General features: G+C 46.3%; 2 protein-coding genes across 7 annotated transcripts in view; one reads left to right on the forward strand and one right to left on the reverse strand.

Moving 5' to 3' along the window:
* Positions 1-24,164, forward strand: part of FHIP1B (FHF complex subunit HOOK interacting protein 1B) — a 32,372-nt gene that overhangs the window by 5,552 nt on the left and 2,656 nt on the right. The window contains exons 2-12 of one of the 5 annotated variants that reach the window (XM_053900041.1): positions 4,999-5,327; positions 5,455-6,093; positions 6,462-6,620; positions 6,810-6,896; positions 7,087-7,254; positions 10,798-10,877; positions 11,142-11,347; positions 11,732-12,511; positions 14,971-15,149; positions 15,307-15,469; positions 17,916-18,104. In XM_053900041.1, the coding sequence (XP_053756016.1) occupies positions 5,190-5,327; positions 5,455-6,093; positions 6,462-6,620; positions 6,810-6,896; positions 7,087-7,254; positions 10,798-10,877; positions 11,142-11,347; positions 11,732-12,511; positions 14,971-15,149; positions 15,307-15,469; positions 17,916-18,104 (2,788 nt within the window). In that variant the 5' untranslated portion in view covers positions 4,999-5,189. Of the gene's footprint in view, positions 1-4,998; positions 5,328-5,454; positions 6,094-6,461; positions 6,621-6,809; positions 6,897-7,086; positions 7,255-10,797; positions 10,878-11,141; positions 11,348-11,731; positions 12,512-14,970; positions 15,173-15,306; positions 15,470-17,915; positions 18,439-24,164 lie in introns of those variants that run through there. The other 4 variants (XM_019456081.2, XM_019456087.2, XM_019456083.2 and 1 more) reach the window with 4 other exon arrangements.
* On the reverse strand, positions 18,549-23,740 carry CUNH11orf42 (chromosome unknown C11orf42 homolog). 2 transcript variants are annotated; one of them, XM_019456088.2, is made up of 3 exons: positions 23,492-23,702; positions 19,157-19,955; positions 18,549-18,790 (listed from the first exon to the last, which is right to left on the reverse strand). In XM_019456088.2, the coding sequence occupies exons 1-3, from the start codon at positions 23,561-23,563 to the stop codon at positions 18,549-18,551; spliced, it is 1,113 nt and encodes a 370-aa protein (XP_019311633.1). In that variant the 5' UTR covers positions 23,564-23,702. The 2 variants fall into 2 exon arrangements, with proteins under 2 accessions (XP_019311633.1, XP_019311635.1); XM_019456090.2 differs by having other exon boundaries at positions 18,665-18,888; positions 23,492-23,740.

Here is a 24,164-nt window from a genome sequence, read left to right on the forward strand (position 1 = left end):
CTACATAGGTTATCTTATTTAAATTTTTTAAAAATTTTTTTTAACGTTTATTTATTTTTGAGACAGAGAGACACAGAGCATGAATGGGGGAGGGTCAGAGAGAGAGGGAGACACAGAATCTGAAACAGGCTCCAGGCTCTGAGTTGTCAGCACAGAGCCCGATGCGGGGCTCGAACTCACGGACTGAGAGATCATGACCTGAGCGGAAGTCGGACACCCAACTGACTGAGCCACCCAGGCGCCCCTCTTATTTAATTTTTAAAACAGTAACAACACTTATTTCATCAGGAGTTTATGTAAACTGAGGCTTTGATGTGGGAGGTGATTTTTTGTAAGGTCACACAACTGGAAAATGGTGGACTGGGATTCAAACCTTTATTTGAGGAACACCAGAGCTCCTGCTTTACCTACTACTTTGTGTTATTCTTACTTGATGTTAGGGCCTCTCTTTGTTTTCAGTCCTCAGATGAGATTATGATTGAGAAAGCATTCTGTAAGCAGTAATAGATACTCTTCTGTTATTCAAGGTCTTCAGGGGGGCAGATTGAATGCATTTGGTTTGGGAAGAATTTGATAAAGGGATTATATTTACGAGGGCATAGGCAGAGTTTAAGGAAACCAATAAGACATAATGCTAATAATAGTGAGAGAGCTAGTAGAAGGGGACATTTCTTATTAGTATTCTCAACTGTTGGCTTTGCCCTCCCCAGCCCATGCTTACTTGGTATCTTCAGTACTTGGGCAGACAGATAAGTACCTTTTCAGTGCATCCCTGCTGCTGGTAGTTACCAGTCTGTATGACTGTTTGATGGTTTATAGGAAACCACGTATGAAAGACTGAGCATCTGTTCTGTGGCTCTACCACCTTCTCACCCCTTTCTCTTCCCCACCCCGACTCTCCTGGGTGAGTGAGAGAGTGAGAGAAGATTAGGTGAGTGGTGGGGTGGTAGTAGATATTAGCTTCCCTTTTTCAGATTTCAGATTTACCTGAACTGGCACCCATCCTTTATTACTATTTTCCTTCTCAGAGAAAACGGTATACATACTTCTTTTTCTTAGACAAGCGCTATACCTGATTTTTCTATTATCCCCATTGTATTTATCCACAACCTGTTACTTTTCTTCATACTTCTTTTCCTCACTTGACAAACAACCTTGAGGCTCCCCATAAAACCAAACCAAACCAAACAATAAAAACTCTTTTTCTTGGCTTCCCACCTCCAACCCCTCCTAGTTTTTTTAAGCTGTTGGCTCTGTTTGCATCCTTCTATGTCACTGACTTTCCAGATAATTGCATTTTACATTTCTTTGGCTCTTGGTCATTCTTTAACTAATTACTTTCCTAAGTTTATCTAAAACTAGATTGCTAAAACTGACTGTTTTCAATCTTCATTCTACTTAGTCTGTCTGTAGACTCTATGTTATGGCAATCTCTAGTTTCTTGAAACTTCCTTTCCTTGATTTTTAGATTATCATTATTTCTTGGATTTTTCCTTCCATTTCTGGCTACCTTCACAGTCTTCAAAAACACCTCTTCTTTTGTTTTCCTAATTCCTGGTTTTCCACAGAATGTTACCCTTGGCTCCTTTCAGGATCTGCTGATGTCTTTGGATGATTCCATCCCTCTCTATAGCTTCATCTATCACCAATTAGTTGTTGACTTCTGGATGTATATCCCTATTCTTGATTTCACTCTTGAGCTCACGTATAATATTTCTATTTGCTTTCTGGACATCATGGATATCCTATAGGTGTCTCAAAGCTTAACATTTCCAAAACTGTATTCATCCTTTTTTCTAAAACACTGCTCCCTTTGTTATGTGTTCCTTGCCTGTTAAGCATTATCTTTTACTGAATCTCTTAGACTTCATATCTGAGTCTTCTCTTCTCCTCCATTCATTTGTCAGGTCTTGTTGCTTCTACTTCATGGCTAAGTTAAATGTGGAGGCAGATTATCTGCATTTGCATTCTAGTCTTGCTTACTAGCTAGCTAACTTTACAGTAAATCTAACCTTTCTAGGCTTTGATTTTCTTATGTGTAAAATGGAGATACCAGTACATCTAGAGTTTTTATGGGATTTAAATGAGCTACTATATATAGTACTTAGAAGAAAGCCTGGCACATAGTAAGTGCTCAATATATGTTAGCTATAATTGGTTTTAATTCAGTGTTCAGCTCCACAAGTATTTTTGAATGCCAGGCACTGTGTTGGCACTGTGATTGCAAAGAATGAATGATAATGGTCCCTTTTGAAGGAGCTTGGTATTATTGGCAGAGATATTACAGGTGTAAATAATTTCATTATCACATGGGACATGCAAAGATAAAGGTGAATATCAGATTTATCTTTTCTAATCCTGCTCTTACTTCATCTGCCTTCTGCCTGTCTCATTCACCTTATTATACTTCTATCTGACATATTTTTAAAGGCAAATTTGATCTTGTCATTTCCTTGTCTAAAAAATCTTTTTTGTTTCTGGGATGTCAATAGATAAAACCTAAACTCGTTAGCCTGCTATTCACTGCTAATTATAAGCTTCACCCTTATTTACCCTTCAATTCCATATTGTTTCTCTCTTCTCTAAGTAGTCTGTGATTATGCCATCCCCAAGTTGGAACTGTTTTTCAGATTTGTCATGTTCTTTCATAGTGCCATATTTTTGTACATACTGGTTTTTTTTAATTAAAAAAATTTTTATTACTGCTTACTTATTTTTGAGAGAGACTGAGTGAGAGCAGCAGAGGGGCAGAGAGAGAGGGAGATACAGAAGCAGACTCTAGGCTCTGAGCTGTCAGCACAGAGCCCAACATGGGGCTTGAACCCACGAACCGTGAGATCATGACCTGAACTGAAGTCAGACCCTTAACTGACTGAGCCACCCAGGCACCTCTCTACGTACTGTTTTTAGCATGAAGGTCTTTTCCTCTACTCTCTTTGTTGCCAGTATTTCAGTTGTTAAAGATTTAAGTCAGAAGTCATCTCTTTTCTGGAATCCCCATTATAGTCTTTCATGCAGAATTACTTGCTTTCATATCCCTGTGATACTTTTGTAAATACCTCTGTTTATAATATTCGTTGGAGGTATTGTTTATGCTCCCCTCCAACTGTTTTTATCTGTCTTTGTATTTGCATTGATTATTTAGCAGAGTGCTCAGTACATTATCAGTACGGATGTACAGTGAGTGAGCCCTGGCTGCTGTTTAGGGCTGGCCCTGCCCTTTATAAAACTGTCTCCTATTTTACAGAAGGCTTGCTTAAGTATAGTTGCTACCTTCCTTTGGTTGTGAGTTGGTGGTAACTGTAAGAGAGAGTATCTGGGTGGAAGGGGATGGTGGTAACATAACCCGAGGGCTAAGTGTGGGGCTATTGCCAGGTCTCTAGGTTCCTTCAGCCCTTGTTGAGCTTAAAGAGGAAGGACAACTGAACCACGCCTTTCCTCTGAAGTTTTTGTACTTGTGAGAGATAATACTGCTGAGGCGGTGAGGGGTGTGATGGAGAAGGAACTGTGAGCCATGGTCTAGGCCAACAGCTATTTTGGTACTTTTTCCCTTTCCCTAGTGAGGGTGTCATGTCATGGCCCCAGGAGTGAGTGTTGGCTATATCTGGCAGGAGTGGGGTATCTGTGTGTATATGGGAATGTGTCCCTGTGCTCTTCGCTGGAATGAAAATTGTTCCACTCTTTCGGTTGGCTCTGGATTTCTACCCCTTAAGAGTGTTCAGCTAGTTAAGGGTCTCTTGGGTTGTTTCCTACTGGGTGGGATTCTAGGGAGGGACTGTGATAGGTAGAAAAATATTTCTTCCTCAGTAGTCTCGGAGGGCTGGAGTCAGATCAAGATTGGGTTCCTTCTTTCCTTCCTTCCTTCCTTCCTTCCTTCCTTCCTTCCTTCCTTCCTTCCTGATTTTATTTTTAAGTAATCTCTACACCCAACACCCAACGTGGGGCTTGAACTCACAATCCTGAGACCAAGAGTTGCATACTCTACCAACTGAGCCAGCCAGGCACCCCAAGACTGGGTTTCTTGTTCCTTCCTTCATTCATTTGTTTATTCATTCATTCACTTAAGCATCCACACGTTGAGCAAATATTTACTGAGTCCCTAGGTATTGCTCCAGGTACTGGGGATACAATAGTAAACAAAACAGACAAACCTTGCCTTCAGTGAGCTTACATTCTGGTGGAGAAGCTAGACAAATAAGTGAGTAAATATTTTTTGATAGTGAAAACTGCTAAGAAGGAAGATTAGGAAGCTAGAGAGTGAAGGTGGGAAGATATACTACTTAAATAGAATTAAGTAAGGCCTCTCTGAGGAGACAGCATTCGAAAAAAATGGAGTGATATGAACAATGTGAAGATCAGGGAAGAGCACTCCAAGCCCAGAGAATAGAGTATTCTAGAAGGCCTGTGTGAGTAAAGTATGAGTGAGGAGGAGGATGGTAGGAAGTTAATACAGATTAGATCATAGAGTACCCAGAGGCCAAGGTAAGGGACTTGGATTATTACTAGTGTGATGGGAAATCATTGGAGGGTATTCAAGAGAGGAGAGATGTAACATAAGTTAGGTTTTAAAAATATCACTCTGGTTACTTTGTGTAGAATAGACTGTCAGGGGAGGGAGAAACAAGACTGGAAGCATGGACACCAGATTGGAAGCTATTGCATAGTAAGACATGCTTTGAGGGTATAGGTGATAGGGTTTGCTGATAAACTGGACATTGGAATTAAGGAAAAGGAGAAATAAGGATGATGTTCAAGTTTTTGGCCTGAGCATGTAGGTGAATATTGGTATCAGTTCTTGAGATGGAGAAAGCTGGAGGAGTGATAGGTTTGGTGGTAGGAATGAGTTCTGTTTTAAACACGTTATATTTAAGGTACTGTGTGTTTGCATATGTGCGTGGAATTTTCAGTGGATTGGTGGCTCTGAGTTCTTCCTGTTGGGGAGAGGAGAGAGGCAAACTCCTCTGTTGATTTCTTCCTTTCTCTCTCTCTTTGAATTAGATTTGTAGGTCTGGACTGGGCCGTGACCTCTGGGCTCGCTATTCCAGCCTGGTGTATCTTCTGGATCCATGGCCAGCTACTGGCCCCTGCAGACCGGATGAAGCAGACTAGAGACACAAGTGGAGAAAGCTGCCAGCTGGCAAATTCTCAGAGTGTGGCCCTCTGGCTACTGGCCCTGCCCAGCCTGCCTCATGGAGAGGATGAACTGGTTGAGCAGATTGGCCTCCCGGGGCCCTGGGCACCGTGTACCTCAGGGGTCCAGTCTGCAGGCCCCTGTCATGGCTGACCCTGAGACCTGCCTCATGGTCTTCAAGAATCACTGGTCCCAGGTAGGAGATTCTATACCAAATGGCCTAATCCACTGGCTCCCTGAGTTCTCCTAACCTTCTGTTCACTCTCACCATCCCATTTAGTCATCATATCATCTTAGATTCCTTCTATCTTCTGTTTCTCCAGGTAGTGCGAATCCTGGAGCGGCAAGGCCCTCGGGCAGCTCCTGGGGGTGCAGATGATCTCAGTGCTGTGCGCAACCACACTTACCAGATGTTGACACTGCTGGTAGAAGATCGTGTGGTCCCCTCAGCCCCCACGACCCCTGGGCCCTTGCTGGAGTTCGCTTTGCGTGAGGACCTGCTAACCCGTGTGTTGGTTTGGCAGCTTCAATGGGATGAGCTTGGGGATGGGGTTGAGGAACGGCGGGCTGAGCAACTGAAGCTGTTTGAGATGCTAGTGAGTGAAGCTCGCCAGCCACTGTTGCGACATGGTCCAGTTCGTGAGGCTCTGCTGACCTTGCTGGATGCCTGTGGCCGTCCTGTGCCCAGTAGCCCAGCACTGGATGAAGGCCTGGTGCTACTTCTCAGCCAGCTGTGTGTGTGTCTGGCCCGGGAACCTTCATTGCTCGAGTTCTTCCTGCAGCCACCTCCTGAGCCTGGAGCTGCCCCCCGCCTTCTCCTCTTTTCTCGCCTTGTTCCCTTCGTCCATCGGGAGGGCACACTGGGCCAGCAGGCCCGTGATGCCCTACTCCTGCTCATGGCTCTGTCGGCCGGGAGTCCCACTGTGGGCCGCTACATTGCAGATCACTCTTACTTCTGCCCGGTCAGCACCTCCTGGGATGGGGGGTAGGGTATGGTGTATAGACACTAGACAGCACCTTGCTATCCAGAAGATGTGGAGGGGCTATGTACTGGGTACTTTTCCTTTAGGTGGTAGCCCCCTGGGTTTGAAAACAGTGCCTGGAGTTGGGGTGGGGATGAAACATGGGCTTAGGTGGACAGCATAGATACTAAGACTCTTCATGGACCAGTGTTCCCAGGTGATGTCCTGGCACATTGGATAACTAAATATCTGCTTGAGGAATAGTTCTTTCCCCTTGTCCCATCAAAACTCTGGGTTAATAGCTCCCCTGGTTCCCTTTTATGTATTGTCTGAGCTTTTGGTAACCTGTCCTTGGGGATGGCCCCCAGGTGCTGGCCACAGGGCTGAGTGCCCTGTACTCCTCACTGCCCCGCAAGATTGAGGTTCCAGGGGATGATTGGCACTGCCTGCGACGGGAGGATTGGCTGGGAGTGCCAGCCCTTGCGCTCTTCATGAGTTCCCTAGAATTCTGCAATGCAGTCATTCAGGTGGGATTGCATCTTCCCAGGAGGACTGGTTCTTGGTCATTCTGGGCAAATGGGGTGGGAAGGGGGCACATTCCCTGGAGTTCTGCTGTTCTGCCATCTTGGGGGTGGGGTGCCTGCTTGTACCATTCTATTCCCTTCCAGACAGTGGCCACCTCACATTCTTCCTCCTTCTCTGTTGTACCCCTACAGGTGGCTCACCCTTTGGTGCAGAAGCAGCTAGTTGATTATATCCATAATGGGTTCTTGGTGCCTGTCATGGGCCCTGCCCTGCATAAGGTGAGAGTTATGGGTGGCAAGGCTGAGGGGTGGTGACCCCAATGCCAGGACCAATGTGGGAAGCAGTGGGCTGGGTACTCTTCCCCTTTTCCCTATCTTCTCCTGGTTCCTACTTAGAGCTCGGGGAAAATAACTTAGTACACGTTCAGGGAAGCCCTAAATTTCCAAACTTTCCCTCCCCTTCGTCCAGACCTCTGTGGAGGAGATGATCGCCAGTACCGCCTATCTGGAGCTTTTCCTACGGAGTATCTCAGAGCCTGCTTTGCTCCGTACCTTCCTGCGATTCCTGCTGTTACACCGGCATGACACCCACACCATCCTTGACACCCTCGTTGCCCGTATTGGCAGCAACTCCCGGGTATGGCCCCTACCTCTGTCCTGGCTTACCTGGGTGAGCCTTCTTCTCTCTCTGAACTTTGTTCTGGGAGGGTGTGCCTGCCCTTCTTTGGCCTTTGTCTCCAGCAGTCACTTCAAAGTTAGGTGGCATTTACTTTCCAGTATTAAACTTTTGACCACTTTGGGAGTAGCTCCCTTGCTTTTGTAATATATGAATCTAGAACACATTACTTTTTCTGGATAACTGGCTCCTCATCATGACTAGGGGTTTTGCCATTGTGCTGTACTTGCAATGTAGCATTGGCCTGGGGTTCTCTTCAGCTGTGTATTGTACTGTGGCCTGCTGTGGGTGACTGAGATCACTTCCCCAGGTTTTGTGTTTGCTTTGATAGGTGATCCAGCTGCTACTGGTATGCTTAGCTTTTTTCCCCTTTGGATTTGCCACATTTGAAGTGCTGTAACTTGGGGCACCCATCTCCCCACCTACCTACTTAAACATTCCTTCCTCCTGAACATTTTTACTGAATGTTTTACTTACTGTTTTCTCCTACTAAGGATAAGTGGTAAACAAGGTAGGCATAGTTGCTGGTATCATGGAGCTTCCTTCCTTTATACAAACCCATTAATAAAATAATTGCAAGTTGTGGTCACTGTTATGAAAAAACCAAACAGCTATTTAGAAAATAATAGGGTGGTCAGAAACCTTTCTGAGGAGGTGACATTGAGCTAAGACCTAAAGATCATGAGGGAGTTCACCTATTGAAGAACAAGTGGAAGAAGAGTCTGAGCAGAGGGTGCAGCATGCACAGTACATGAGATGGGGATGAGCGAGTGTATTTGAGGAAATAAAAGACCAGTAAGACTGGAGGTGTAGTGAGCAAGGGGGAGAAGGGAATGAGGTGGAAGTAGAGAGGTAGGTAAGATTCAGTCATGCATGGCCTTGTAGACCATGGTAAGCAGTTTGGATTTTAATCAGTAGAAATATGTATGAAAGAGGAGTAAGTAGTTTCCAATAATAAAGACCCAGAGTCTTTCTAGGGGAATAAAGCATTCATTTAGTCATGAACTTTATGCCATTTATTTAGCTCTGGAACCATTTTTTTGTTTCCTTCTTATAACAAATTGAGGTTCCCTAGGTCCTTGTATTTAAAATAGAAGTTCTCAGATTACTAAAGGTTCTGGAAAACTGTTGAAAATCATTCAGATACATTGAGATACCTGGTAGTAGGCCTCTTGGTAGGTGAGGTTTTGGGATAGCTGTTTTGTGTAGGTGAGGTTTTTGAATACTAAGGGTATGGATGAAGTATTCTACACTGACTTTGATTAGACCAGTGTTTCTGAACCAGGTGCACACTTTAGAATTTGAAAATGGCAACAGCTACAACAGTTTCTAGGGTCCCTGCCTTAGATTTCTTGGATTATAATATACAGGGCATGTGTATTTTTACAGTATTCCAAAAAGTACTTATGATACGTGCCTGGGTTAATTAGGAATTATTGTCTAAAATCAATAGCAAATAGATGTCAAAGCTTTAATTTTACAAAGATACCAATTTCGCATTATGCTAAAGTTAGACCATGGTCTTTTATCTATTCAGCCTGATGGAATGTCCTCTTCGTGTTTTGAGACAGTTAATTTCCTTCTTGAGGTTGATTTTTTTTTTTTCCCTATGTTGGGCTATCTCCATGTTCCTTTTGTCTTAATCTTATCCTCACTTCTTTGACTCTCTCTCATTGTCTTTAGTCTTCAGCATTTGATTTTATTAGTCTTGCATTTGGTCCTCTCGTCTCAGGAGCCTTCATGTTTTTGGGGTATTTCTTCTTGTTTCCTGCTTCTTGGAGGACAAGATTGTTTCTGATTTCAGGTTGCCGGGGCTTTCCTTTCTACTGTTTGGCCTTTTTTAGTCTTGATTCTGCTGCCCTGACTTTGAACTTCTTTAAGCTTGTCTTTTGTGGCTTCAAGTGAATCATGCTGGCTAGTCAGTCTCTGTGCCTGTTTTAGTTTCCCATTGCTGTCATAACAAATCACCACAAACATAGTGTCTTAAAACACACAAATTTATTATCTTACAGTTCTGTAGGTCATATGTCTGACACAGATCTCACTAGGCTAAAATCAAAATGTTTTCAGGGCTGTGTTCCTTTCTGGAGTCTCTAGGAGTGGATCTGTTTCCTTGCTCAGTAGGGTTGCTGGTAGAATTTATTTCATTGCAGTTCTAGGACTGAGATTCCCATTTTCTTGCTGGCTGTCAGCTGAGGACCATTCCCAGATTCTAGAGGCCAACCAAATTCCTTGGTTTGTAGCCCCCTTCTTTCATCCTCAAAGCCATCAATGGTGGATCAAGTCCCTCTCAAGCTTCAGATATCTTTTTGACCCAGCTGGAAAAGGTCCTGTGCTTTTAAGGACTCAACTGATTTGATTGTGCCTTCCTGGATAATCCATGCTACTCTCCCCACCTCAAATTTCATAACCATAATCATATCTGCAAAGTACCTTTTGTCATGTAGGGTAAAATACTTACAGGTTATGGAGATTAGGACCTGGACATCTTTGGGGGACCATTTTTCTACCTACCTCACAACCTTTCAGTGAGTGTGAATGTTTTCATTGCTAGTTAAAATGGTTATTTAGGGTAAATCTGAACATCCTTGCAAATATCCAAATATGTGAACTGATATCTAATCTCTTTCCCGCTGCAGTTGGCTTTTAATCTTCCCACATTTATTTAGTAAATGATGAGCATCTAGACTGTGCAGTGTGCCCTGGCCTAAGACCCAATAGTCGTCTTCAGGGAGCTCTAGGTATACCTGCCATAAGGGAAGTAGAGAGAAAGTGCTGTGGGGATTCAAAGGAGTAAGAGAGTGCTTACTTGTGTCTGTTGTCTTCCACTCTCTTCGCCTAGCCAGAGAAGAACCACCCTTCTTATTTTCTAAAACAAATGGTTTCCTCTATTCTGGACCCACCTATTTTTTCCTTTTCCTGTCAGCTGTGCTTGAGCTTTTCTTTCTTCTACCTTCTTAGAGATACATCAGTGTTGGAGAGGTGACTCAGACTCCATGTTCACAGCCCCGCCCACTTCCCAGCTGGGATTCTTCCAGGTTCCCTCTGGTTTCTTGTTGGTAGGCATTTAGTTACTGTGCAGCCGCAGTCTCTGCTGACAGGCATTCACTTAGTTATCATATTGTTGTTGTCTCCTGTTAGTCATTCACTCAGTCCCAGTATTTCCTAGGGTCTTTCTTCATGGGTATTCATTCCATTAAGTACTACTGGAATCTCTGCTGACAGGGGTATGTAACCAGAGAGTCTGCTGACATGTGTATGGTCTGTAGAAATACAGAACGTGACACATGGTTCATTCCTATCTGTGAATAGTGAGGTCTTGCCTACAAAGATCATGTGATCATTTATTTAATACGCAAATGATCATTATGTGCCAGGCCCTATGCACATGCTACTCTAGGAGTGGTTGGTTGGGCCTGGGGTTGGGGGGTTCCCATTTGGTAAACACCTTGGTGGGTAGAGAGCTCTTATGGTGACTCCCTCCCTCCTCCCCCACCCCCCCAGCTCTGCATGGTCTCTCTGAGTCTCTTCAGGACCCTACTGAACCTCAGCTGTGAGGATGTCCTGCTGCAGCTGGTTCTCAGGTACCTGTGGGGGCAGGGCTGAGGGATGGCTGATCCTGAACTCTCAAGGCCTTGTGCATTGCTGGGGCGATGGGTTGTATTGGGGTTGCTCATGTGGAGCATGGCTTAGCCATGTAGTTCCATTGGCCTGGCTTAGCCATGTGTTTCTATTGGCCTGATGTTCTTGGAGCCTGTCTTGGCCATGTAGTTCCATTGGCCTGATGTTCTCCCAAGCCCTGTCCTTCCTTCCTGATCTATCCTGTGCTCCTTTTTCTGCTTTCCCAGGTATCTTGTCCCGTGTAACCATGTGATGCTGAGCCAGAAGCCAGCTGTACGTGATGTGGACCTATATGGACGAGCTGCAGACAAGTTTCTCTCCCTTATCCCACGCTGTTGTCGGCATCGTGCCCCTAGCCCACCCCGTCCAGAGCATGCCTCATGGGCACGAGGTGGGCCTAGCAGAGAGGCAGGGAGAAGGGAGGACACAACGGGTATGGCCTGGGTTCTGGGGAGCCTAGCAAGAAGGTGGGGTTTGGGTGCGGGGAGGGAGATGGCCATGAGTGGCATTTTCATCTTTGGGGAGGTTGATGCCTTAAATCCACCAAAGAAATTTAGCTTCTGAGCAAAGCTGTTCCTCTTCTTCATTCCAGTCATGTATTGTTTCTATTTTCCATTGTTTCTTTGGTATTGGGGGTGGTGAGAGGGGGTGGTGGATACAGAAAAGCTTAATTTGGAGGGTGGAGAATCAGCTGCCTAAATAGGTCACACTTCTTTGCTGTTTCACTGCCTTCTCTCTTAGTCTCCCTAGGTGCCTTATTCCTCCTCCTGGCCCTCTGTCTCTTTGATTCCTCTTATGTTTTTTTTTCCCTCTGTAGGCCCTGGAAGCCCGAGTGTTGACTCCTCTTCTGTGGTGACAGTGCCCCGGCCCTCCACACCATCTCGTCTGGCCCTCTTCCTGCGACAGCAGAGTCTGGGTGGCTCGGAATCCCCAGCTCCAGCCCCTCGCTCACCAGGGCTTGCTGCATCCCCAGCCTCCAGCCCTGGCCGACGGCCCAGCCCTGTGGAGGAGCCTGGTGAGCTGGAAGACAATTACCTGGAGTATCTGCGTGAGGCGCGCCGTGGTGTGGACCGGTGTGTCCGAGCCTGCCGTACCTGGTCTGCCCCCTATGATGGCGAGCGGCCCCCTCCTGAGCCTAGTCCTGTTGGCTCCCGGACTAAGAAACGCAGCCTACTGCCTGAGGAGGACAGGGACAATGTGGGGGAAGGGGAGGAGGAAGAGCTGGGGAGTGGAGGGCTTTCTGGGGGTACAGGGGAGGGCCCTGGCCACCTGCCCCCTCCCCAGCTCAATGGGTTGCCAGGACCATGGCCTGAGGGGGCCAAGAAGGTTCGTCGGGTGCCTCAGGAGGGGGCTGGGGAACTGCCAGAGAGCACCTCCGAGGGCATGGCAGGACTAGAGGGCTTTGGGCAGGAGCTCCGGGAACTGGAGGTGGCATTGAGCAATGGGGGGGCTGGCTCAGAACCCCCGCTAGAGCCTCCACTACCTCTTGAGGAGGAGGAGGCCTATGAGAGCTTCACCTGTCCCCCTGAGCCCCCCGGCCCCTTCCTCAGCAGCCCTTTGCGGACGCTCAACCAGCTGCCAAGCCAGCCCTTCACTGGTAAGCTACTTAGCCTAGGCCTTCCCCTTTGCGTACTCTTTGCATGTATTCAACATGTTTGTGCTGATTTCTGAGACTTCTTGTCCATGTCATTTCCATGTACTTGCCTAGCTCCTCATCCATTTTGCTTGGATCCCTTCCAGATACATGTCATACTTGGGTCTCTGTGTCTGTCTATGTGTCTTCCTTGCTTGTGCTGGTTTGAGTATTAATTTATGTCTGAGCCTTGTATGTTCTATGTGCATGTTCCTCCTCTTCCCCAGTCTGGCCATTTCCTGAGATTGTGATCAGGATGTGTTTGGTGTTTCCTGGTAAATCACAGCAATATATCTGAACAATACATATGGAGGACATATGTGGTGTTCTGTATGTGAGGCATCTGTAAGCCATGCTGTTCCATGCTGTTCCCACCCGTATATTTGTCTGGGTGTTGGGTCTCCTATCAACTTTTCTGTGACCTAGGATCATCTCTTCTGGCGTTCTTCCCCCTACTCTGCCCTGGCCTCCTTTCTTCTCCTATCTCTTTAGAGAAGGACTCAATTTCAGGTTTTTCCTGTTTTCTGTCCTTGTACCTTGTTGGTTGCTATAATTACCCAGTAAGACTTTCTTACAGACTCATCATTAGTAGTAAGGACTGAAGCAGATAGAGTGAAATGCCTCTTTGAGGGCAAATGACAAAAGTGTAGCTCTGATCTCCCCAACTGAGCTCTTTTGGTCTTTCTAAAGACCCTGGAGTCAGACCTGACCTGAGTGACTGGGCTAACTCCTCTTTGTTTTTATTTGAGATCCAGCTTTACCATCCCAGCTCTTATCTGGTTCTTATCCTTACTCCCCACCTCACTCTAGGGGGAAAACAAACAAACAAAATACACCACCTCTGAGAAGCAGTGTCTAGACACACCTTGAGTTAGTGTCCCTTCATATCATTGACGCATGTAAACCACTTACTGTGATGCTGGTACCTTGGGAGAACTCAGCACGTGGTAGCTTTTTACAAGGATTGTCATCTTTTGGCTGCAAGGCAGATATAAGTTGACCAAGGTATACCCCCATCTTCTGGTTGTTTGTAGTCAAGTTATTGTGCCTTGAGCAGTACATGTCCTAACTGGGCCTGGGATATGCTGCCATCCTGCTTGCATAGCATCAAGGCTTCTGCTCTAGAGTCACGACAACTCCGTCTTGCAGACTACAGAAAATGTGTTTCCATTTATTTAAGCTTTGCTTCTTCCTGCTCAGTACCATTAGAAGGTGGTATGCAGGTTTTACCACATTCTTGAAACATTAATTGAAGCTGTGTCCCTTTTCTTCTTTGTAAACTCTTCTGAGCTTTTTGAATTTTCTCATGTAAGAAAGTCCCAGGAAATGAGAGAAACAGAAGGACAGAGTTATGGGGTGTCTTAGGACCCTGTTAAGCTAGAGTTGTATGGAGCTAAGGCCAGTCACGTGCATTTGGAGTGGAGAATGTTCTAGGATCTTTTTTGGAATTCATTGCCTCTTTCCCTTCGTTGCTCTCCTGTCTCAGTTCATGGTGCAGTTCTTAGGTTTAATCCCTTTCCCTTACAGATCACTGGTCAGACAGACTGATGGCTCTAGAGTCCTCCTGCTGGTAATCTGGCTCAATTGAGGCCAGTTTTCCCAGTAGATCATTCTAATCCCTTCTGTTATCCTCTCACCCAGCAAAGAGTCTGTTCTGAGTCAGTTTTCTCTGGCTCTGAACTAAACTTTTTTCTACAAATTCTCTTCTACCTTCTTGGTTCCCAGTTCCTGAACAGAGCTGATTTCTTCTTTGGGGTTCCCAGAGATTTCTCCCCTGTCTTTTAAGTTGGCCTTCGTAGTTACCTTTGTCTTTGTTACAGTTCATTCTTGCTTTCTTTCTGATCCAGGTGTAGTGTTATCCTCTGTCTTGTGTGTAACCTGATTCTTCTTTTGGTTCTAATCACTTTCTTGCTTGTTCTTTCTTCTGTTATGTCTCTTGGGTGAAACTTTTTAAAATACTGAGAGACATTATATAGTGTATAGTTATTACTGAAAACTTTTAATTTGCTACATCTTGGGCTAACTGCTTTATAGGAATATTTCTTTGATCCTTTTAATAACCCTGTGAGGTGGGTATACTTTATTTTGTTAAGTAGGACACTATGCTTAGAGAATTTTGATTCATCCAGCAGCTTAACTAGTAAAGGATAAAGCTGGAATTTGAAACCAGGTCTGTCTGACTCCAGAGCCTATGATCTGGCTCTTCATCCTGAGTGTAAAGCTGGCATGTGGACTTTTGGGTCCACATGGTATCTACCATTTCATCTCTTCCAGAGTAGGTGATCACAGGATACTTAAATATAACCCAGACGCTGACATACAAATGATTTTCATCTAGTGGCGGGGGGTCTCTCGGTTTTGGGAGGAATGCGTGTGATGTGCATTGTGTTCAGGCCTTGTATCCTTGTGCCCAACCTCCCCAGGCCCCTTCATGGCTGTGCTCTTTGCCAAACTCGAGAACATGCTGCAGAACTCCGTCTATGTCAACTTCCTGCTGACGGGGCTGGTGGCCCAGCTGGCCTGTCACCCCCAGCCCCTGCTCCGCTCTTTCCTGCTCAACACCAACATGGTCTTCCAGCCCAGTGTCAAGTCCCTGCTGCAGGTGTGCGATGCATGCATGCATGGGTGCGTCCAGGCTCCATGGTGGGCCAGGCCCGCAGCTGGAGTGACCCTGGGGGGGCTGGGAACAGGCCCAGTGGGATTAGAAAGGACCGTCAGTGTAGAGCCACACAGAAATGTCATGAAGTTGTGCTTCATAGGTGCTGGGTTCTGTGAAGAATAAAATTGAGAGCTTTGCGGCCTCCCAGGAGGACTTCCCAGCACTGCTATCTAAAGCCAAGAAGTACCTCATTGCCCGTGGCAAGTTGGACTGGGCCGAGGGCCCTGCAGCAGGACCTACCCCCCGCCGCTCCGATCCCCTAGGTGAGGCCTACCCCACCACTCCAGTCCTCTTCCTACCTTCCCTAGATAGCTAATTAGCCCAGGTTAATTGAACTCTTATTAAGGGTGAAACCTTGTGCCATGAACTGAGGAGTTGTAGAAAATTGAGTCTTGATGTTTGTCCTGTGGCTTCTGGTTACAGGATAACATACAGTTGTGTCCTCTAAGAGCCAAATCAGCAGCACTAGCAAAAACTGCTAAAGTAGTAAGACAGGCAAGGGGACAGAGTAGTCTCTAGGTTGAGGTATTGTTACAGCTTGGGAACAGGAATGGCATTTGACATGGTTCTTGAGAGATAGATAGGACTTGGGTAGCCAAAGGAGTGGGATGGCTTTTTTCTTTTGTCCAGGCAACAACACGAACTATTTTGTTGGAACAGGGGATTTGGAAGGTGGTGAAACAGTTGGCAATAAGGCTGGAAAGATATGGCCAGAGTTCAGATTAGGTTCTCAGATTAGGAGTTGGACTGGGTAGAAGTTGTGATCTTTTGGTCAGTGAGAACCCACTGGAGGTTCTTAGATATGAGAGTGGAGAGATAAGCATATTAGTTCATGTGCTAAGTGAATTGGAGCCAGGAGAAAATAGAGTCAGGAGGCTTCTGCTGAAATGCATCTGTGACCTGCAAGGCTTGAATTAGAATAGTGGGAACAGGAAGGAAGAATTTGATAATGTGGAAATGAAAAGGAAGTCTTGGCAGAATTTGGTGAATGGTTGTGAGGCACAAGGAGGAAGGAAGAGTTAAATGTGACCATGCAGTTTTAAATCTAGATCTTCCATCTGCAAGTGTCTGAGCATTTGCTGTATGTACTAGCCATTGTCTTTGGTACAGGCTACTCAGGGAGGTATAAGATGAGACCTCTGCTTTTAAAGAGCTGACAGTCAGTCTGGAGAGTGACTAGAGAAATGTCATAACTGGGGAAGCAAGGTCCCAAAGGTGGTGGAATAGTGGGATCCGTTGCACCAGGAAAGGAATAACTTTGGGCAGGAAAAGATTTTTTTTCCTCCTTTTGAGGCAAATGAGGATAGATCAAAGGAGGAAGTGATATGTACCCATGGAGTTGTGAGGTGTGGAGGGAAAAGTCAGGAAATTGAAGTCTTTTATTTGCTAATCAAAGTAGGAAGCAAAATAATATGCTAAGAGCAAGAGAGCAGGGGTGAGATGGAGGTATTAGAGATGTGGGTTGGGAAGACAGTACCAGAACGGTTATTATTCAGCTGTGAGGACCCAGCTGAAGTTCCTTAGCATGATTTCTTCATGTGAATATGTCTTATTTCCATAGTGCTAGTATTGTGTTCACTGTAGAATAAATAAGAGTCTAAGCCCTTGAGCTCACAGATTACTGTATGAGATAGAAGACCTATATATAAACTAGAAACAAGTTATTACAGTACAGTATGATAAAGGCAGTGAAATGGGAAGTCAGTGGAGGGCAAATCAGAGGTTTTTCAGAGGGGTGGGGATAATAAGATTAGGCCAAGGACGATGAAAACAGGGGAGAGCAAAATTAAGGCCTAGAAGGCTACAAAAGCATGAAAGAAGCCTGGAGGGTTCCAGGAAGAGCAGATCTGTGTGGGCACAAAAGCAGGAGTGGGTGTAAAGAGTTTGGAGAAGGGGTTGGAGGGAGCATGTGAGCCTGGTTGTGAAGGGTTCTAAATGCCGTATTTAGTTGGCCTGTACAGCGTACCTCTGTAGCCAGTATTAGAGATAGAGAGTGGAAACTGTAACATGATCTAGAGACTAGATCCCTAGAGTCTAGGCCCTAGAGATGGGACAAAGATCCAGAGACAGGAATCTAGGAAGAAAATTAGGAGAGACAGCAATGTTTTAAATGGTTCCTTTGAGTCTAAAGTGAGGTGAAGTTTGTCTGGCCATGTGAAGTTGCCTAAACTGACATGAGGTGGGAGTAGGCTTTGGTGGATCTAGGAGAGAGACTGGTGGTTGGCGAAGTGATGGCACAGGAGATCAGATTCTGGAGGGATAGTGGAGTATGATGGAAGTGGTAAAGCCCCTGGACTGTGATTGGATATACACCCTGTAGGTGTTGAAGGAGTAGAGGGTGTGGGTCCTGTGTTATAGATAGTTCAGGAGCATAAGGTAAGCCTGTGTTATGGACTGAGGAGATATAGCTTAGTGATGGTAGAATAGCAATTGGAAAGGGAGGAGCAGTTAGAGAGTCCCTCAGGGTGAGAGGGCATGGAGAAGGGGTCTTGGCTGGGAATGAAGCAGTTGTGTTGACTGAGAAGACTAAGGGTGATGGTTGGCTTGGTGGGGAGGCTGGATGGAGGGAAAAATGCTGGGCAGGCAGCATTTTGGTTTTAGAGTCCTAGTCCAGATTACTGTGAACCCAGGGAGGGGGGCATCTCTCAGACCGAGAGAGCATGCCTTACCCCAGCACCTTCACGATCCCTGATACCCATTTATTCCCAGTGAAGAGCCGGAGGCCATCCTTGGGGGAGTTGCTCCTGCGGCATGCACACAGTCCAACCAGGGCCCGGCAGGCGGCACAGTTGGTTCTTCAGCCTGGGAGAGACGGCGCAGGACTTGGCCTAGGTGGGGGCTCCCCTGGGGCTTCAACTCCGGTTCTACCCCCTCGGGGTGGGGCCCCTGAGCGCCAAGGTGAGGCTCTGCGAGTCAAGAATGCTGTCTACTGTGCAGTCATTTTCCCTGAATTTCTCAAGGAGTTGGCTGCCATTTCCCAGGCCCATGCTGTCACCTCGCCTTTCTTGTTGGATACTTCAGAGGAGGGATCTGGTCCTCCTGTCTCAGGCTTTGGGCCCCTCAATCCTTAACTTTCTTCCATGGACAATCAGGGCCTCCAGTGGCCTGGGCTGGGGCCGGGGTATAGGCTCCTTTTTATGTTTGGAGGCAGTGGTAAGAGGACTTTTTAATTTATTTCTGATGAATGTTTTATGGAGAACTTGTTGCAATATGTATAAAAGGGAAATCTCTATTCTCTGCTCATTCTTCTTTCCCACCCTTTTTCTCTGGGGCTGGGGCCCCAGGAAGGTTGTACATAAATAGGAGGTCAGGGGTATTTTCTCTCTTGTGAGGACATTGGTTTTAAGGTTTTAAGGTGCTTCTTACACCGTTAAAGGGTGAGGGGTCATGGAACCTAGGGGAAAAAAGTAGGGACTCTTCTCCAGCCCCAAGACAGAAGAAGCAGCATGGGCCCAGGATGGTTTGGGGGAGCAGCAGCTGATGTTTATTGGGGACCAGTATCCCTATGCCGGATCTTGGGGGCCTTGCCCCCTGAATCTCTCGCCTCAGCTTCATTCGTCGCTGTCGAATTCTGAGGACAGACCCTGCAGCAGGGGCAGGGACATGGAGTGCCGGTCGGGGTCCCCGGGGCCCCCACCCTGGACTCCTGGTGCGGGGCTGCGGGGGCTGAAGAGCCAGTTCTCTGCCAGGGTTGGGGATAGTCACAGCTTGACTCATGCCCTGGTCTTTCTGCCTTCCTGGTCCCTCCCTCTGGCCTTCTGCTGTGCCCACCCCCTCACCAGGACCATGCTTCCATCTCACCACCCCTGGCTCCCTCCATCCCCTTCACCAGGATCTGGTGTGGTATTAGGGGTGCTCCACACATTCCTGGGGCACACATTCCTATATTCCCTATGCCCTCTCCCTCCACCAGATCCCATCCGTCTCAGCTTCATATCCCCTAGCAGTACCTGACAGCATCTGGGGCCCCCTGCGGAAGGGGTTTCGGCCCTTGTAGGAGAATCTGGTGGGTCTGCCCTCTGGCCTTTCCTGAGGAGGTGGTGTAGGTGGGGCTGGGGCAGGTGGGGGCACATCAGTAGCTTCAGCGGTATCGGTAGGGGTTGACATGGGGGCCAGAGGTGGCATGATCCCAAGGTTGGGTCTGACCCAGTTGGCCCCATGGGGCAGTGTATCTTTGGTCAGAGGCTTCTGTGGTCCCAGCACTCCTTTGGGCTGCAGTGAAAACTTGAGGCAGGAGAAGGCAACAGGCAGGGACCGTTGTAACCGGAGCAGCTGGGGCTCTTGGGCTGTAGGCAACAGCCCCAGCTGCAGCCAGGAACAGGAGAAGACCTGGTAGATGACATAGATGCTGTGGGTGCTTCGGAGCCAGGGAAGATTTTGCTGTAGGCTCACCTGAGCTGGTGGCAGCAGCAGGAAGGCCACCTTCTTGCGCAGACCACCCATGTGCAGGCGGATCCTGCAGGGCTGCCCATCCAATATTCGCATTTCTTCATAGGCTATCTCTTCCCGGCCGTTTGGTGAGTATTCCCGAGTGCAGTGGGCAAAGGCACCCTCAGATCCTACCTGCTCCAGGAGGTTTGGTAGTGGCCCTACTGGTTGTAGTGCCCGCCGACCCTGCCGAGTTGGTAAAGCCAGGCGAGTGTGGGCTGGTCGGGACTGCTTCACTAGCACACCCAGTAGGTCATAGCAGGCTGCATCTGACAGGAAAGGTACTGCCACTACGTTGGGCCCAAAGCGCTCCTCGATAACCTGCAGATGGCCAGTTTATAGGTCAGGGACTGAGTTAGGGTCAGGAGTTACCTGGTAGCCTACTCTAGATTGACCCTCCTGCTGTTCCCTGTGCAATTATATCTCTACGATGTGCTCAGACGGGTTCCTGCTTATTTCCTAGTTCTCTCCTGTAGCAAAACCTTGAATATACTATGTGCCAGACCCTGCTGGATATTGGGAATACATAAAAGCATGAAATTTTGACCTTATCCTATTATAGCCCGGTCTGATGGAGGAGACAAATATGTACACAGTAGTCAGCTAAGTAAGATAATAGAGAACACGGGTGTGGAGGAGATGGGTAGTGATTTAACAGCTTTTTTCTTTGATAGAAGAGGATCAGAGAAGGTTTCTAGGTGGTAATACATGAGCTTTGAAGGAATCAGCTAGGTAGGAGGATGGTCAATCCAGGGAGAGGATACAACCAGTTTAAAAACCAGAATTTATTAACTAGGTGGGGCACCTTCAGGAACACGTAATTTCATTGCACTTAAACATAGGGTATGAAGAGGGACAGGCACACAGCAACTAGACTGAAAGATCTTGTTTGTATGCAATGTGACAGGAATTTGGTCCTGAGGGCAATGGAAAACCACTTGAAGGGCTCTGGGCAAGAGGGGAAAGATCAGAAAGGCGCTTTAGAAAGTTAATTTTGAGCAGGAAGACAAAATAAGGGGAGAGAAAGATCAGTTAAGAGTATTGTAATACTGCAAGCAAAACATGGTGAGGCCTTCAACTAAAATAATGGGGGAAGATATTTAGGTTATGGAATTAGTAGAACTTGATCACTTTAAGGAATGTGAGAAAAGGAATCCTGAAGGATTAGTTATTAGATGATTGATTGGGTGGGTGATGTCATTCACCACAAATGGGTACACAGAAATAGGTTGGAATGACCGTTCTTAAACATTTTCTGTCCTAACTGCAGGACAGAGTTCCTTTAGGGATTTGAGGCCTCATCTTTGAAATGCTGGTTCTTCTAGTACGCTTTCAGGGATTCTAGTTCCTCTAGGTTTTGTCCTTCTTGTCTTGGCCTTTTTTGGTTTGGTTAACCCAGTTCTGGAAAGTTTAACTTCATGACCGACTGGAAAATCTTGTACGATCCTTTCTAGTATTTGTACTTAGATGTGATCTCAACTCATCAAAGATACTGCTAGCTCAGACTTCTGGCTCTGTGGTCTGCTAGCCAGTACATAAAATTCCTTGTTTGGATCCCTTTCCTGTTTGAGACCTGTTCTGTTTTCAGAATAGCATTTTTGCTATGTTCTACTGCCCTTCCTCAGCTCCCAATTCCCACATGCCTGTCCCCTGGCCTTGCCCAGTTTGCCAGCCTTCTGGTAGAGTTCATCAATGATCCCTTATGGTCAATCTGTTTTTTGCTACATAGAACTGTTTTTGGAAGTGCTGCCCCATAGCATAAGAGGAGGGAGGGTCGCTAACTGATCTAGTTGTGTCTGCACTATGGACAAGCTGAAGTAGCTTGAAGAGTACTGTCCTTTGTCACCTGGCCAGGGAAATACATGGTGCTTTTTCTTTTTTTTCCATTTGAAATACTAGTGTTTATCATGGTGCTTTTTCTTAATCTGCATGGAAGAATTTCCCATAATTCCTCTTCTTTGCTTCATTGGGACTGAAATACTTTATTTTTGGTGGGGGCATCAGGCTGGAGAACAGTTCTCTGAGAAGCTCTGAGAAGGGCCAGTTGGGTTACCAGGGGTGAGAGCAGAGCATTGGTGGGTTGGCATTTTTGTTTAGAATGTTCTGCTCCATGACAAAGAAAGCATAGTGACCAAATATAACTTCAGAATCCTACCCTAGCTGCTCCTTTGGTCCCTAGGATCCTATACAAATAAGACAAATAGGAGTGTCTCCAGGAGGTACCTCTTTAGTGGGATTTTGACATTTAAAATACCTATTCTTATGGTCCAAGTTTCTGATCAGGTGAATCCCTGATTTAGCTGGAGGGTTTTTCCCAGAATAGACATGAATTTGCCATGGTGGGGAGGTTTATAGGCTCTTTTTCTTACCCTTGAGGCCCCCAGTGGTTATCCTAAAATAGGGAAAATAGGGCACTCAGTTCTATGCTAGGGGGACTGTTCTTTGTAGAGTCACCATGTGAGACCACTACCTGTTCCCACTGCACCTTTACTTCTGGGTAAAAGTTCTGTGGAACATAGAAGCCTGCAAATTTAGATCTCCCAGGGGCAGCCTGGGAAAGTGAGGTTGGAAAACTTTCTTCCTGGGTATACCTCGGCTGGTATGAATTCTGAATGAGGAGACTTCAAGCCATATTTTGGTTAGCTGTATGTTCTACAAAGTGCGCAATAAACTATCAGTTCTGGAGAGAGGAAACCAGGTTACTCAGAGGTGTCCTGCTCCTTGAATTTGCCACATATCACCAGTGATTTATTGTGTATCTCTACTTTGCCTTTCCTGACAATTTTCCATTTAAATAGGGAATTTTTCTGATGCTCAGAGATGTAGCTGTCTGCTGGTTGATGACTGCATTTACTTTCATCGTAATGAAATGCTTGATCTTGTCCAGGACCAACCTGCTGAAGCTAGGTACTCTGATATTTGTGAGGGCCTTGGCTCTCCTGTTTCTGCTTCCCTGGGAAGCTGACCTTTGTGGTGAGCTCCATTTCTAATGGGAGCTATATCTATTAAGGCTGTTTGAGTCTAGTAGGCACTACTTTAAGATGGTTGTTTTAAACTTGATAGAAGGGCTGCCTTCTATGAGTGCTTTAAATTCACTGTCCTTCAGATTATGTAACCAGAACCTGATCCCTAAATTCTCCAAGTTCAGAAATTGTGGCCATCTAGATTTGGCAGGGGTACTTGCAACTCAGAGCTGACATCTGCCTGCTCCTGAAAATCTCCATATTTGGCTCAAAACCCAAATTTCCCATTTTGTGGATGTTAAGGTGGAGGGGGTATCTGAAGAAGTCCAAGCTTTTTTAGAAAGCTTACAAGGCCCTTCATGATCAGCCTCTGTACCTCTTTGACCTCATTTTCACCACTACTCATGTGAACTCTGCTCTACAGACTATTTGCAGTTCACAAATATGCAATTTTTTTAAATCCTCTCCTGGCTTTTGCATATGCTGTACTTTTAATTATACACTGTTCACTCGCTCACCCACCCACCCACCTGCTCACTAACTCATTTAGGTGTTTATTAAACATTCCTCTTTCCTCTATGTGAGAATAATTCCGACTTGCCTAGCTAGAACGTCACTCTCTCCAGGAAGCCTTCCTGACCTCATAACTCCTACCCTGACTTAGCACTTGTCTCTGTTCTCAGAAATTCTTACTGCCTTTGAAGGAACTTCTTGCTGTTTTTTGCAATTGTGATTAAATTGGAGTGTGTACAAAGCACTTAGTACAGTGTCCAGCGTGTAAGTAAGCACTGAGTAAATATTATTATTATCTTCAAGCTACCCACCACTTCCTACGCATAAGTTGCTCAGACCCATCTAGGTCACACTTTGTTCCTTTCTCTTTAGCTTTCTTACTTTATCCTTGATGAGGGTCCAGGCGGCATCGGCTTCATCCAGTGTCAGCAGGTGGGGGGTACCAACCAACATGGTGGGGTATGGGAGAGGTTAGGCAGGGCAGTGGCTGCTGCAGGAACCCCAAGCTGCCCAGAGAGGTGAGGCCCCAGGCCTTAGGCTTTGACCTACTATAGCATGAGGTCATAGAGGTCCTACTAGATAATGGGGCTTTGGGTGAGGGGAGGGCAGTCACTTTCCTAGCCTCACTATATGCACAGCATGAGTCCATACCCTTGAGTCACTTATCCATTCTCCTCCTTAGGGTAGGAAAATGCAGGGGTGCTTGAGTGCATTTGTGTGTGTGTGTGTGTGTGTGTGTGTGTGTGTGTGTGTGTGTAGTTCTTGGTCTGAGTTCTTAAAGGAAGCAGAATCAGGCTTCCCCCTTCAGCAGCCTTATTGAATCAATTTGCTGTGCTGCCTTATTAGCTGCAGGTGACTTCTTCATGAGGTTGGATAGGGGTCCTGAAGGACACACTGGAAGTATAGATCAGGACTTAGACTGAGAACCAAGCAGTAGTTCTTAACCTTGGTCATACTTTGGAATTACCTAGGAGCTTTAAAAACTATAGATGCCTGGATCCCACCCCCTGAGATTCTAATTTAATTGGTCTGGAGTGTGCCTGGGCATCAGGAT

This window comes from Panthera pardus, unplaced genomic scaffold, assembly GCF_024362965.1.
Source record: "Panthera pardus isolate Hobbes unplaced genomic scaffold, ASM2436296v1 HiC_scaffold_12, whole genome shotgun sequence".
NCBI lineage: Eukaryota > Metazoa > Chordata > Mammalia > Carnivora > Felidae > Panthera > Panthera pardus.

Coding starts and splice junctions, on each gene's coding strand:
- CUNH11orf42 (XM_019456088.2), bottom strand. CDS start 23,563: ATGTTGGTTGGTACCCCCCACCTGCTGACACTGGATGAAGCCGATGCC. Junction 19,956..23,491: donor GGACCCTCATCAAGGATAAA/GTAAGAAAGCTA, acceptor GGCCATCTGCAG/GTTATCGAGGAGCGCTTTGG. Junction 18,791..19,156: donor GGGGCCCCAGATGCTGTCAG/GTACTGCTAGGG, acceptor CCCCTGCTGCAG/GGTCTGTCCTCAGAATTCGA.